The sequence below is a fragment of the Eurosta solidaginis genome, chromosome 3, assembly GCF_040869045.1.
Source record: "Eurosta solidaginis isolate ZX-2024a chromosome 3, ASM4086904v1, whole genome shotgun sequence".
Taxonomy (NCBI): Eukaryota; Metazoa; Arthropoda; class Insecta; order Diptera; family Tephritidae; genus Eurosta; species Eurosta solidaginis.
This window is the reverse complement of record NC_090321.1, coordinates 75,226,833-75,242,683: the sequence shown is the minus strand read 5'-3', so window position 1 is coordinate 75,242,683 and position 15,851 is coordinate 75,226,833. Positions and strand designations below refer to the sequence as shown.

General features: G+C 34.9%; 1 protein-coding gene across 4 annotated transcripts in view; it reads left to right on the top strand.

The window, feature by feature from the left end:
* POSH (Plenty of SH3s) overlaps positions 1 to 15,588 on the top strand; it is a 196,615-nt gene extending 181,027 nt beyond the window's left edge. For 3 of the 4 annotated variants that reach the window (XM_067772360.1, XM_067772356.1, XM_067772359.1), the window contains one exon: positions 8,817 to 15,588. In XM_067772360.1, the coding sequence (XP_067628461.1) occupies positions 8,817 to 8,991 (175 nt within the window). In that variant the 3' untranslated portion in view covers positions 8,992 to 15,588. Of the gene's footprint in view, positions 1 to 3,842; positions 4,928 to 8,816 lie in introns of those variants that run through there. The other variant, XM_067772357.1, reaches the window with a different exon arrangement.
* Positions 15,589 to 15,851: the final 263 nt, after the last annotated feature.

Sequence of the window (15,851 nt, the reverse complement as noted above, 5' to 3'; positions counted from 1 at the left end):
CAGGGGTGACTCTAGAATTTCTTTGTACGATATGGGTATCAAAAGAAAGGTGCTAATGAGTATTTTAAAAGGTAGTGGGCCTTAGTTCTATAGGTGGACGCCTTTTCGAGATATCGCCATAAAGGTGGACCAGGGGTGACTCTAGAATTTCTTTGTACGATATGGGTATCAAATGAAAGGTGTTAATGAGTATTTTAAAAGGTAGTGGGCCTTAGTTCTATAGGTGGACGCCTTTTCGAGATATCGCCATAAAGGTGGACCAGGGGTGACTCTCGAATTTGTTTGTACGATATGGGTATCAAATGAAAGGTGTTAATGAGTATTTTAAAAGGGAGTGGGCCTTAGTTCTATAGGTGGACGCCTTTTCGAGATATCGTTATAAAGGTGGACCAGGGACACCTATAGAACTAAGGCCAACTCCCTTTTAGAATACTCATTATCACCTTTGGTTTGATACCCATATTGTACAAACGCATTCTAGAGTCACCCCTGGTCCACCTTTATGGCGTAAGACATGGGTGAAAATCGTATAGTCCTTGGCGCATCTACATAATTTAAACTTTACAAGGACCGTGCAGGAAAGTCTTAAAATGTAGACCAACATTTGCAGACGTTTATGTTCGATATATTGACCTCAATACCCACAGTTTCCGGCCTTATGATATAAGAGCTCATTATGGATGACCGCCGACAGTTTTCATACTAGTTCGACTATCCCCTACGTAAGTAGAACACCCGGTCATTTGTTCCACTGTCTTGAGAAATCTTTTGCTTCACCACTTTAAGTCTTCTTGCGAAGGACAAAGCCTAACCTTTTTAAAAAATTTGCCTAGGTAGTATTTACATTTGTAACAGAAGCCGTTACGTGTTGGTCATATTTAAACAGGGTTGATAGGCTATATCCAATGTGATTCACTCCAAAGGACTAGTTGGGGATAGGGCCGCCAACTTTAGGAAATGTCAAACCGAGAGACGTGAGTGTTGTATTATGAAGTGTTTAGTTCAGCAAATAAAGTGATTTTTCAAACCCTTCTCTCAATTGGATTTTTATAACTGGCAGTGATGCGCATCCCTTGATACCCCTTTCGATCATACCGGACCAATTTTCGTGATGAACAATAAATGGCCTAGACAGTTTTAAAAGAGTAGAAAATATAGTAACGCTCCGAACGCCGCCGCCGCCGCACCTATATTTTTGACATTCGGAGGCGGCGTTTATCGGCGGCGTATATCTCTATTATGGCGATATCTCGAAAAGGCGTCCACCTATAGAACTAAGGCCCACTACCTTTTAAAATACTTATTAACACCTTTCATTTGATACCCATATCGTACAAAGAAATTCTAGAGTCACCCCTGGTCCACCTTTATGGCTATATCTCAAAAAGGCGTCCACCTATAGAACTAAGACCCACTACCTTTTAAAATACTCATTAGCACCTTTCATTTGATACCCATATCGTACAAAGAAATTCTAGAGTTACCCCTGGTCCACCTTTATGGCGATATCTCGAAAAGGCGTCCACCTATAGAACTAAGGCCCACTACCTTTTAAAATACTCATTAGCACCTTTCATTTGATACCCATATCGTACAAACAAATTCCAGAGTCAGCCCTGGTCCACCTTTCCCTAAATGGCGGCCACCCATAGAACTATGGCCCACTCCCTCTTAAAATACTCTTTAATACCTTCCTTTTGATACACATGTCATACAAACCCATTCCAGGGTTACCCTGGAATCATTTTCCTACATGGTGATTTTCCATTATTTTGTCTCCATAGCTCTCAGCTGAGTATGTAATGTTCGGTTACACCCGAACTTAGCCTTCCTTACTTGTTTATACTCAGCTGAGCAGAGCTCATAGAGCATATTAATTTTGCTCGCATAACGGTACCCCGTAACGGCATAAACTAATCGAGATAGATATAGACTTCTATATATCAAAATGATCTGAGTGAAAAAAAAATTCATTTAGCCATGTCCATCCGTCCGTCCGTAAACACGATAACTTGAGTAAATTTTGAGGTATCTTAATGAAATTTGGTATATAAGTTCCTGGGCACTCATCTCAGATCGCTATTTAAAATGAACGAAATCGGACTCTAACCACGCCCACTTTTTCGATATCGAAAATTTCGTAAAACCGAAAAAGTGCGATAATTCATTACCAAAGACGGTTGAAGCGATGACACTAGGTGTGCTGACTTATGACGCAAAATAGAAAATTAGTAAAATTTTGGACAATGGGCGTGGCACCGCCCACTTTTAAAAGAAGGTAATTTAAAAGTTTGGCAAGCTGTAATTTGGCAGTCGTTGAAGATATTATGATGAAATTGGCAAATGTGTTCTAAATAGCAAAATCGGATGACGAACACGCCCACTTTAAAAGCAAAAAATTTTAAGTCAAATTTTAACAAAAAATTTAATATCTTTACAGTATATATGTATGTAAGTAAATTATGTCAACATTCAACTCCAGTAATGATATGGTGCAACAAAATACAAAAATAAAAGAAAAGTTCAAAATGGGCGTGGCTCCGCCCTTTTTCAATTAATTTGTCTAGTATACTTTTAATGCCATAAGTCGAACAAAAATTTAGCAATCCTTGTGAAATTTGGTAGGGGCATAGCTTCTATGACGATAACTGTTTTCTGTGAAAATGGTCTAAATCGGTTGAAGCCACGCCCAGTTTTTATACACAGTCGACCGTCTGTCCTTCCGCTCGGCCGTTAACACGATAACTTGAGCAAAATCGATATATCTTTACTAAACTTAGTTCACATACTTATCTGAAGTCACTTTATCTTTGTATTAAAAATGGAGGAAATCCGACTATGACCACGCCCACTTTTTCCATCCAGGGTTGACTCTAGAATGCGTTTGTACAATATGGGTATCAAACCAAAGGTGATAATGAGTATTCTAAAAGGGAGTTGGCCTTAGTTCTATAGGTGGATACCTTTTCGCCATAATGGTGGACCAGGGGTGACTGTAATGTGTTTGTACTATAGGGTATCAAATTAAAGATATTAATGAGGGGTTTAAAAGGGAGTGGTGGTAGTTGTATATGTGAAGGTGTTTTCGAGATATCGATCAAAATGTGGACCAGGGTGACCCAGAACATCATCTGTCGGGTGCCGCTAATTTATTTATATATGCAATACTACGAACATTATTCCTGCCAAGATTCCAAGGGCTTTTGATTTCGCCCCGCAGAACTTTTTAATTTTCTTCTACTTAATATGGTAGGTGTCACATCCATTTTACAAATTTTTTTTCTAAAGTTATATTTTGCGTCAATAAACCAATCCAATTACCATGTTTCATCCCTTTTTTCGTATTTGGTATAGAATTATGGCATTTTTTTTTTTCATTTTTCGTAATTTTCGATATCGGAAAAGTGGGCGTGGTCATAGTCGGATTTCGGCCATTTTTTATACCAATACAAAGTTCAGATAAGTACGTGAACTGATTTTAGTAAAGATATATCGATTTTTGCTCAAGTTATCGTGTTAACGGCCGAGCGGAAGGACAGACGGTCGACTGTGTATAAAAACTGGGCGTGGCTTCAACCGATTTCGCCCTTTTTCACAGAAAATAGTTATCGTCCTAGAATCTAAGCCCTTGCCAAATTTCACAAGGATTGGTAAATTTTTGTTCGACTTATGGCATTAAAAGTCTCCTAGACAAATTAAATGGAAAAGGGCGGAGCCACGCCCATTTTGAAATTTTCTTTTATTTTTGTATTTTGTTGCACCATATCATTACTGGAGTTGAATGTTGACATAATTTACTTAGATACTGTAAGATATTAAATTTTTTTTTTTTTTTACAATAGAAAAAGAGAAAGAAAACAAAATAGCCTTCCTAGACGTTGAAATAATAAAATCAAACAATAAACTTAAAACTAATTGGTACTCCAAGGCCGCAGCATCATCAAGGATGATAAACTATCACTCCAACCACCCATGGGTGCAGAAGAAAAATACGGCAATTAACTGTATAAGAAAGTTCTAAACTTAAGCGAACAGGAGTTCATGAAAGAAAACGAACGACGAATTAAAAACATTTTATACAAAAATGCGTACCCTAATAAACTAATAAATAGACGCATGGATTACAACAACCAAGGCAAACATACCTAACAATGCGCGAAATAATGTAAGCTTAAGAACTGAAAACGAAAAGAAAATATACACAGGCATCAAATACATACCAGGCCTAACAGACAACAAATCAATGCAAAGCTTTACAAAGAACAACAACATAAAAATTGCACACAAACCAAACCAAACACTTAGCACAATATTTACACAAACAAAGGACAAGATACGCAAATACCAACAACACGACGTAGTGTATCAAATAATGTGCAATGGAGCAATAGGAGAAGAATGTGATAAAATATATATTGGAACCACGAAGAGATCGTAAAACATAAGAATAAATGAGCATAAAACCGACGCAAAAAATAAAAAAACCACTACAGCGCTTGCTGAGCACCTGACTAGCACAGGCCATACAGCAGATTTTGAAAACACGAAAATTATAGATATTGAGAGAAGAGATAAAACGAGATTAACATTAGAAGGGCTGCGCATACAACAAAAAGTAAACAAAACGATGAATTTCAAAGAAGATGTGGAAAACATAAACTGCGCCTACGCGACTGCAATCAATTACAGTGGACGAGGCAATGGAGCCAGTGGGTCTTTTTAAATGTGCAGAATGTTGTGTTATTTATTATTATTGTTATTATATTTTAATGTGTGTAATTATAAAAATTAATACAAGTGAAATATTGATGAATGTTGTTTGTTTTGAAAATATTAATAATTGTCATTTTTGTTTTATGTTTTATGTTAAATAAACCAGGCTCCCTGAAGAAGATGTAAAAACATCGAAACGCGTAGGAGAACAAGGAAAAACTTAGTTTTTGTCTTTCATTAACGGCCTTAAATCTCTGAAAACCAAAATGATAAAATTTTTTGTTAAAATCAAATCAATTTTTTTTTTTAAAGTGGGCGTGGTCGTTCTCCGATTTTGCTAATTTTTATTAAGCATACATATAGTAATAGGAGTAAACTTCCTGCCAAATTTCATCATGATATCTTCAACGACTGCCAAATTACAGCTTGCAAAACTTTTAAATTACCTTCTTTTAAAAGTGGGCGGTGCCACTCCCATTGTCCAAAATTTTACTAATTTTCTATTCTGCGTCATAAGTTCAACTCACCTACCAAATTGTATCGCTTTATCCGTCTTTGGTAATGACTTATCGCACTTTTTCGGTTTTTCGAAATTTTCGATATCGAAAAAGTGGGCGTGGTTATAGTCCGATTTCGTTCATTTTAAATAGCGATCTGAGATGAGTGCCCAGGAACTTATACACCAAATTTCATTAAGATACCTCAAAATTTAATCAAGTTATCGTGTTTACGGACGGACGGACATGGCTAAATGAATTTCTGTTTTCGCCCAGATCATTTTGATATATAGAAGTCTATATCTATCTCGATTAGTTTATGCCGGGGTGCCGTTATGAGAAGAAAATTAATATACTATGTGAGCTCTGCTCAACTGAGTATAAAAATAAAAAAAAATCAGTGTGCGCTGGGAGAGATTTATAACTAGGGGTGGGACTATTAGAGCGAAAATTATTCGAATAATAAACTCTTTTATTAAACAGATATTTGTAATTCAAATAATATGTTCTCGAATTTTTTATTCGTTTGTACGAATAAAATTATTCGAATTCCCTTCTTTATTAATTGAATTTCTTTTATTCGAATAGCGCGGCACGCTTTGCATAAAAAATACACTTGCATACACCTGTGTACTTACATATAAGCCGTAAGTAAAAAAAACGCTTATCATCACTTAGATAATGTTTGCGAGACCCATCTAGTGGCAGGTATAAATAACTCGCTACAAAACAGGTTGTGCGGAGACACGAACCTCTTTTGGTCATAGTTTATGATCTATAGCTGAATCGGTTGCGATGAATCGTGGACACACTCGTTTTGGTCAAAAAAGTGGAGAATAGTGTAGAGATAAAATGGAGAGACACATTTCAGTTGCAACTGAACAACAACAATTTCATAAGTCTAGATAAAGTTATCCCAACTAACATTTTTGTTACGAGAACAATTAGAACGAATCAAATTCTAATGTATTTTCTAAGGTAGAAGGTTAGAAGACGATTTGCGAAACTGTATAAGATTATAGAATTTTCGAAAAAAGGGGACCTTGTTCATGATATCGAGAAAAGGGTTAGAATTCTAGTTGAATTCTATTTCGAAACAACTCTTTAGATTTCAGAAGTATGCTACATATCAATATGAGCTCTAATGGTACTCAAGCCCGAATGTTTGTTGGGTACATTCGACGCCATTGCAAACGAACGTCACTAAATAATAGGTTAACCATAGCTAAACTTTAGTAAATAAGACTGAAGACCTGCAGAATAAGTTTAGACGTAGTTTAACTGACAAAATGAGTTGAACTTGTATTGAAAAATCGGACACACGTCAAATTTACCGTAATTATCATTGCAAATCTTTTATTTCCGATTCTCTCCAGAATACGTTTGTCGGCGCAAAAGTTGGTGTCTACCTTGAACCCCTTCGTTATTGTTGTTGTAGCAGTGCTTCACCCCACCAAATAGGTGCTATCACTCTCTAATTGTCATCAATGTTCTCTAAAGGTAGTCCGCAGAAACTTGCAGTTGCAACAGGGTCGGACCACAGAGATAAGGGTGTTAGAGGCGTTGGTTCTACATTGCAATTGAAAAGGTGGATGGTGGGACTCGTTACAAGCGGGACACCCATTGAGTATGCCGCGGTTGATTCCGGATAAGTAAAGGTTTAACCTATTACAGTAGTTGTGCCAGAGTGACCTGAGGAGATTCTTCAACTGTGAATTTTGGGTATTTGGCATTTAGAACGGGGTTCAACGTGGCAATTATCGGCATAAACCTGTGGCGACTCATTATTGATGAGACTGAGGGCCTCTTTATGCTCATCAATTTTCTTATGCATATTACAAACTGGGTCCGTATTACGTGTTACGATCACTGATCATTTATTGAACCACAATAGCTCTGAAATGGTGGATCAGATTAATGACATATGCGAGCTAGCGACAAATAGTACTCGTTAGATCTATAGGTATAAAGGAATTAAGATAGATATAGACTTCCTTATATCAAAATCATCAGTATCGAAAAAAAATTTGATTGAGCCATGTCCGTCCGTCCGTCTGTCTGTCCGTTAACATGATGACTTGAGTAAATATTGAGATATCCTCACCAAATCTGGTGCACGAGTTTATCTGAACCCAGAATAAATTGGTATTGAAAATGAGCGAAATCGGATGATAACCACGGCCACTTTTTAAATATATAGCATTTTGGAAAACACAAAAAACCTGAGTATTTAGTAAATAATACACCTAGAATGTTGAAATTTGACGTGTGGACTGATATTGAGACTCTTGATAAAAATTTGAAAACATTTTTTAAAATGGGCGTTGCACCGCCCACTTGTGATAAAATCAATTTCACAAATATTATTAATCATAAATCAAAAATCGTTAAACCTATCGTAACAAAATTCGGCAGAGAGGTTGCCTTTACTATAAGGAATGCTTTGAAGAAAAATTAACGAAATCGGAAGGGTCGTGGACGAATAAAATAAGCTGTATCTTTGCAAAAAAGAGCTTTATATCACTGGTATTTCATTTCCCAAGTGGATTTACAACAATAAATAGGAAAAACTTCAAATTCTAAAAAATGGGCGTGGCACCGCCACTTTTATGACTAAGCAAATTTCTATGTTTCTGGAGCCATAACTCGAAGAAAAATTAACATATCGTAGTGAAATTGTGTACACATATTTTCTTTATAGCAGAAAATATTTCTAATAAAAATAAACGGTATCGGTTAAAGACCACGGCAACTTAGATATAAACAAGTTTAAAAGAGAAACTAAAATAATAAGCTATAACTTAATAAAAAATAGTTTTGAATCAATGATATTTCACTTATCAAGTTTTATTGTAAGAGGAAAAGGGGAAACATTTTTTTTTAAACGGGCGGTGCCACGTGTTATGTAGAAAAGTAATTTATCTGAAATGAAATATACAATTGAAGCTCACGCTGAGTATATAATGTTCGGTTACACCCGAACTTAGACACCTTTACTTGTTTTATATTATTATTATTTGTTGGGTGAATATATATACACAAATTTTTAAATATATCCTGATCCCGGGAGAAAATTTAAGTTGGTTTATAGCCAAATATAGACTCGTAGGGGTCCAAAAGTACGAAAATCGGGTTTTTTAACCGTTATTCACGATTTTGAGGGTGCCCGGGGAAAATTGTATATGCAATTACTGCATCTTCAAGATCTACTCGAAAAATGGTATAACTTCCCAGGTATTTTTTGGTGTCGTACATTGTAATAAAAGATATTAATATTGCTTCGGCCTGGTCTTGAACCCAGAACGTTCGGTGCGGCTCGGTGTTCACATCTGGCACTTTTCAATACAACGAGCAACAGCATTAACTACAAAATTAGTTTTGATATAATTCCGAAAAGTCGAATACTGTACAAATACACCAATTTTTTTTACCATTGTACTATTTTGGTGCTTTTGAAAGTAAACCTGAAAGTACTCTGAAAAGTGTTAACAGTGTTTTTTTTTATTCAAACAGATCGGAAGAAAATTATATACTCTCCTTTTGCATTTTTTATGAATAAGCGAGTAAGATTTTTTACTATCGTAACATACAATTTTTTTTTTGCAGTCGTTTTCGATGCGTAGTTCCGTATCCGCCAAATAGTGATATTGAATTGGAATTGCAAATGGGTGATATCGTTATTGTGCAACGTCGTCAAAAGAATGGTTGGTATAAGGGTACACATGCGCGCACAAATAAAACCGGATTATTTCCAGCATCGTTCGTTGAACCAGATATATGAATGTACAATTAATATACTTACACCCTGTTTTCAGTGCGAGTTTAAACACAAGTTAATGTTGATTAGAGTTTGGGATTAAACTCTAGCCAACTTTAACTGGAATGTAAAGTTTTACCGAAAAACTGAGCCTTAGAAAATAAGAATAAATACTCTGAGTTATAAATTTATTACTTAAATAATATACATATATTATTATGATATACAGACATTTTTTACCTAAGTTCTAACTATATTGATTTATACTTTTATATGTAAGACCTAAAATGAGTAGATTTAGTAAACTTTACAGAAAAACATTGTAGAAAATTGTTAAAAATATAGAACCTATTCTGCTAAACGATTTGAAAAGTTCCATATTGAAACGCAATAAGTGCACATATAATTTTTTTCGGATTTTGATAAATTCATATTCTCTTTTCCAATATCTTCAATTGTATAAAGCAATTTGAGCATGTCTCGCTAATTAAATACATATAATAATATTGATATAATAGTGAACAGCGGAAGTACTGCTTATAAAAGCAATGCTATGAAAACCCCAATTGCCCGTATTGGCGTTTACAGCTCAACTCTGGTTGGGTTGTAATTTCGCAATTTGGTTTACAGATTACAACTCAAACTGTCAAAAAAAATGTCGGTTGAGTTGTCTAGTCTAACAACTTTTTGTGGCATTACCGTTTACAACCTTGTGTTGATGTAGTTGTCAAAGACGTCAAAATCTTACAACTGATTACTAGCAGTTGTCTCATACAATTTTGCAGTTGTTGTGAAAAAAAGTAACGTTTTACAAGACGGTTCACTACCTAATTTTTAACAAAAATGTTCAAAGTTGCTATCAAAAGACACGTTTCGACCTCCGATTTTAGAATCCGAAAACAAAAATTAAAAATTTAATTTCTGTCATATAATTTCAGTTCAAATTTTCATGTGGTTGTCGGATTTTTTGTACACACTAATGCAGAAGGCGTTGGATCCACCCAGGGTTATTTTTACAAATGGCGGCCGAAGGCCTCCAACGCAGAAAGATGTTCTGTGCTATGGATCGGGCCTCATATTTCGGACCCTCTCGGGGCCATTTTGTAAGTTTTTGTAAATATTTTTCGACAGAAATAAAATTTTTAATTTCCGCTTTCGAATCCTAAGAACGGAGTTCGAAACACGTCTTTTGATACCACCTTTGATAAGAGTTAGATGGTGCACGGTCTCTTAAAACGCTACCGAATAAAAACAAAAAATTGAAAGCCGGTAGTTAAACTTTTTTTAATCAAACAATAATCAACAATTTTGTACACATTTATAGAAAAAACAACGTTTAAACGAAGGATTACATTGAATAACTTTTTGACTTTATGGAGCGACATTCCGAAGTTGGACGGGGCTGGCCGCAGTTCGGATGCAGCCAAAATAGGTGAAATTATGCGAACGTGAGTCCCATTGATACTGATCACTACTCCTGGGAATCCTGTTTTAGAATAAAATACAATTTTTCCTGTTTGGGTTTTAATCCACTTCGTACAAATATGCTCCTTAATAATATCTAAAACCAGTCCAACACCAAAATAATTTCCACAGCATTTTTGATAGCTGCCATCAGCAGGGAATCTGAGTGTGGCGCATAATTTTAAAATAGGGGTACAGCCTTTCCTCGAACGCGTTTGCGGAATGGGTCCTTAATTGTGTTTAGTAATGGGCAAAATGCTTCCTTTCAAATCTGCAAAATAATGTCACGGATATTAGCATCACTAAAGCGATGCTAAGGCCATGCTAAGCAGTATTTACGTCAATAATCAAATCATGTATACACATATATAAGGCAGCCGAGAGATGTCACACACAGATGCATTTACGCCTATGTGTGCGCGAGAGACTGTAAACTACAAACATTCACATCAATAATTCAATCATTATGTATCTACATCAAGCGTCGGCAAATTGGAAATGCAGATGTGTTAGTGAGAGCGCGATAATCGCGCACATCACGTGATGCATCTGTTTGCTAAGTTCATTCGCTTATTAGCAATGATGACATGATATGAAACTTCTCGCTCTCTGAGAGCGCGTGAAAATGTGCATTTTTTATAACATTGACCATAGATGCCATCATCCTCAAAATCAAATTTGGGCATTTCGGAATAACTTTGGGGTATTTTACATGGTAAAGGTTTAATTTATGATTTTCACCGAAAACTTACTCAAGATTGTCAAATGGGATATCAAAAAACTCGATTTTTTTCAGGATCACAAATACAAAAAAAAGCTTATTTTACCCGTTAAAAATTTTTCCGTGACAACACGTGAAATTTAATTTTTTGATAGCTAAGATAAAATGTACGTATCTCTTTTCGTGCGTTAATATAACAGCTCATTTAATTTTGTTATTTCTTGTACCTTTTTTACAAATTTTTGATCCGCTTATGTAGTTGAATACACTTGAAATGAAAAATAATGAAAACGCACCGATTTTCTTGGAATTTTTTTTGCGCGGTTTACGCAACTCTGATCTTCAAGACCCATTCTTGGAAACGAATGAAGTTTGTTTACAATCGAATGAACCAATGTTTACAATTGAATAACTTTAAGACCCATTCCTGGAAACGAATTGAGAGAGAATGAATGTTTCGTATCATATCATCATTGCTTATTAGCAAGCAACAAGACAAGATCATTTGTTATTATATTTTTAATGTGCACAATGGGAACAAAAGGTTTATACAATTAAATAGATTGTATTTGCGCAAAAGGGTTGGTCAACATTAAATATTTTTCGCGTGTGCGCACTGAAAAAATTAACAAACGATCTTTGCTTATTGCTTGCTAATAACATTGCGAGCGACGCACACAATCGATTTTGCTGCGCCAAATGCTCAGTGACTACTAAACTAAAGAGAATAAGAATACATGTGAGTTGAGTGTGCACAATTGTGCCATTAAATGCCGATGCCTGATCTACATAAACGAATCAATCATTATATCTACACATATGTAGGTACACGCAGCTGAGAAGCAAGGCACAACCATATGCAGACATCTTATTTGAGATGCTCCTAAATGTAGGCAATTATAATTGTGGAAGTGTCGCTCACACATACAAGCATGGGGTATGAGAGAAGCTATAAAATCGTGCAATTTTCGTTACAGCTGAGATGTTTGAGAGCTAATGGACTAGTAGATTCTGGAAGCGACTAGAAGATACGAATGTTAAAGTGAAAGAGTATAAAAGGCGACAGATGTAGAGGCGCTGGAATTCAGTTTGATTTGAGTTGTCAAGCAGTTACGACTAAGACGATATCTAGCGAGCAATAGCAGTATTATTTTGAATAGTGGAGTTTCATTTGAGCTATCAGTTTGGTTATTAAGCTATTCGTTGCACAGTTTGAGTGTTATTGTGAAGTATTTTAATAAAGGCAATTTTTCCATTATTCAATATTGGAGTTATTTATTCAACAGTTTAGCGATACGAACCTAGCAAAAGGGCAAATAAGAGGATTTTCAAGTAAAAATCGTTACAATAACTTCATTTGAAGCTCATCATTTGTCACTTAAACATTTTCTTACTTGGTGCTAAGTAGTTCCAAGGGATAGGAATGATCACGCGAACATTTGGCCATTGTAAAATAGATTTCATATCATATAATATCTTGTAATAACAAAATCACTTTTGCAAATGCTTAAATTTCCGCCAAAAATTGATCAGCTGTTCATTTATCTGTCAAATCATCACTTTCTTAGGTTTGCAACATCAATTCAACTTCAACTGAAATAAGTTGTAATTCGTAATACCAAACAGGAGTTGAGTTGTAAACGGTAATAGGGGCAAATTAGATAAAAAAGCATTATATATGGGGTATTCCATCCCATTTCGACCAATTTTGAACCCGACCCCTTTAGAATTGGCTGAAAGTTTTTCTTCCTTTTCTAGCTTACGAAAGACGTTTTTCAGAATTTTTTCAAATTTTTTCATCCAATCAAAAAAAATTGGCTCTAGGTCATTAAGAATAAAAACACACGTTTGTTAAGTTTTTCCCCAATATATTTCGGTTGCACATCGGTAAACGTTCTCAAGAGTAACTGCAATAATATTATAAACAAATTTAACTTAAAAATTACATACACAATTTTTGTAAACATAAACAATTATAAACATTTACATACATTAATTTACACGTCTGGCTGCTTTGACGTGGAGCTTAATACTGTCCGTTTGTTTGTCAACAAGTGTCTGTAGATGTGTGCAATGTTATCAGTGTCCGTTTTGTAATTCATTCTTATGTTCGGTGGAGTGTTTATTATATGTAAAATTTCCAATGTTAGGCGTTTGGTGTAGCATTGTTCTTGTGCTAAAATTGATGCTCTTTCTAAGTTTGGAGAATGGCCGGTAGATGCACAGTGGGCCATTAGTGCTGTTTTTGCGATGCTTGAATCCTGACATTGTTTGAAGTCCGATTTGTGTTGTGATACTCTAGTTTTTAATTTCGACTTTGTTGTTCCCACGTATACATTGTTACAAGTTTCGTGTTTGCTTCCTTTACAGGGGATTTTGTAAATTAGATTGCTTCTTTCCATTGGAGGTATTTTGGATTTTGTATTATTAAATATCTTGTTTAAAGTGTTTGTGGGTTTGTGTGCTATTTTTATAGTTTCTTTGTTGTAAATATTTGATCTTGTTAGCCGTTCTGATAGATGAGGTACCTATGTGACTGATTTATAAATTTTCGGGGTTTCGTCTTTTTGCAGATTTCTCGTAGTTTTTGCTCTCTTTATTAAGGTTTTTATAATATTTTCTGGAAAGTCATTTTGTTTCAATAAGCACAATATCTCATTCTCTATTTCCCTGTGGTAAATTTGGTCCGATATGTTCAACATGCGTCGTATGCAGCCCAATGCTGTATTCATTATCATCGTTTTAGGGTGTTTCGAGTGAAAATTGATGACTCGTCCGGACGCTGTTGCTTTCTTATACCACCGTAGTTTTAATTTATTTCCTCGTCTGATTACAATAGAATCAAGGTAAGGTAGTTTTCCCTCTTCTTCTAATTCTATTGTAAATTGTATGTGTCTGTTAAACGAATTCAGCGCATTTAGTGTATTATGTATCTTATCTTTGTGTATAATTGCAAAAATGTCATCGACGTATTTACTTATTAATCTGGGCTTCTGACCTAGTTTCTCCATCGTCTTGTTAAGTAGTTCCTCCATTATAATATCTGCTATAACTGGTGAAGCAGGGGATCCCATCGGCATTCCCTTCAATTGGACGCATACCGTGTCCTTGAATTTAAAATATCTACTTTCTTCTTTGCAAAATCGTAATATGTCCATAAATATTTGTTTCGGCATGTTGGTAAATTCTTTTGTAGTCGTCCATTTTCTTTGTATGATGTCAGGTGCTAAATTTGTCGGGATACTGGGAAACAGTGAGACTACGTCAAAAGAAATGAGTTTTTCGTCTTCAAATATAAAAGTGTTATTTATCTTCTCTTTGAATTCCAACGTGCTTCTTATATTGTAATTAGAGTTTGCAGTTAAGTTTTTTAATATATTGATGATATATTTACACAGTCCGTATGATGGAGAACCAATCGTTGAGCATATAGGTCTGAGTGGAGTTCCTGCCTTGTGCGTTTTTGGGAGGCCATAAATTCTTGGTGGTAGCGCCGTATTTGAGGTCAGTTTGAGTTTCTCGGCTTTCGAAATACATCCCATTTTAAACAGTTTTTCGACTAAATTGTTGTTTTTGGTCTGTAATCTTGATGTGGGATCCTGTCTATGAATTCTATATGTAGTCAAGTCGTTTAAAATATCACCCATTTTGCTGTTATAGTCCTCTATCTCCATTGCTACGGTTTTGTTTCCTTTGTCAGACGTTAATATTTTTATGTTGTCATTTTTCCTTAGAAATATCCGTGTCCGCTCCACTGTATCTAATATTGCACGGTCTATTGCACTTTCTTTGTTGGTTTTTATGTGATCATTTATCAGCAATGTGAATTTGGTTCGCGCCTCCTCTTGTTTCTCTTTTTCCTTCACATACTGCAACAGATTCTCTCCATCAGCAATGTATTTGAAGAGCGAAAAACTGTCATTTGTAACTGGTAGGCCAAATTTTGGTCCCTTTGCTAGCAGCGCTTTTACATCTCGCGGGATATCTATGTTTGTGTTGTTGACAAACCGATCTTCTTGATAGTTGTGGGTGAAAATATTATTGCGTTTATTTCTAAGTTTCTCGTATTTAAAATCTTGCCGTTTCCTCAATGTTGTTGTTGATTTGCTCGTGATGTTTTCCTCCTCCTTCCTCCTTCTCCATAAATTCGTTTAACTCATCTGTGCTGAGCTTTTCTTTAAGTTTTGTTTTTGCATATTCTATTTGTTTATTTTGTTTCTTGAGAATATTGTGTTTGTGTTTGATAAGTAGATTTAATATCTTTCTATGATATTGGTATGTATATTTATCTAAAAGTCTGTCTATGTTTTGTTGTAAGTTTTTGTCAAATGCAAATAATTTATGACATTTTGTTGAATTCCTAATATAATTAGGTATAAGTTTACATTGTCTACATTTCATTAAAAATTTTATACTAGATTTACTTTTTACCAATTTCTTTGCTGTGGCTTTTTTTTAAATTTTTCAGTTTTTCGAGATTATCAATTTTATTTATATAACAAAAAAATTTGAGAAAATGATTTTTAAGTAAAATAAATTCATAATTTGTTACATTATTTTTAGAAAACTTACATGTTTACTGTGTCAGTCATTAATCCTGGTTATTTTAATCGTAGATTACCATAATATATAAAGAAAAGATTACTTAAAAATCATTTTCTTACATTTTTTTGTTATATAAATAAAATTGATAAACAAA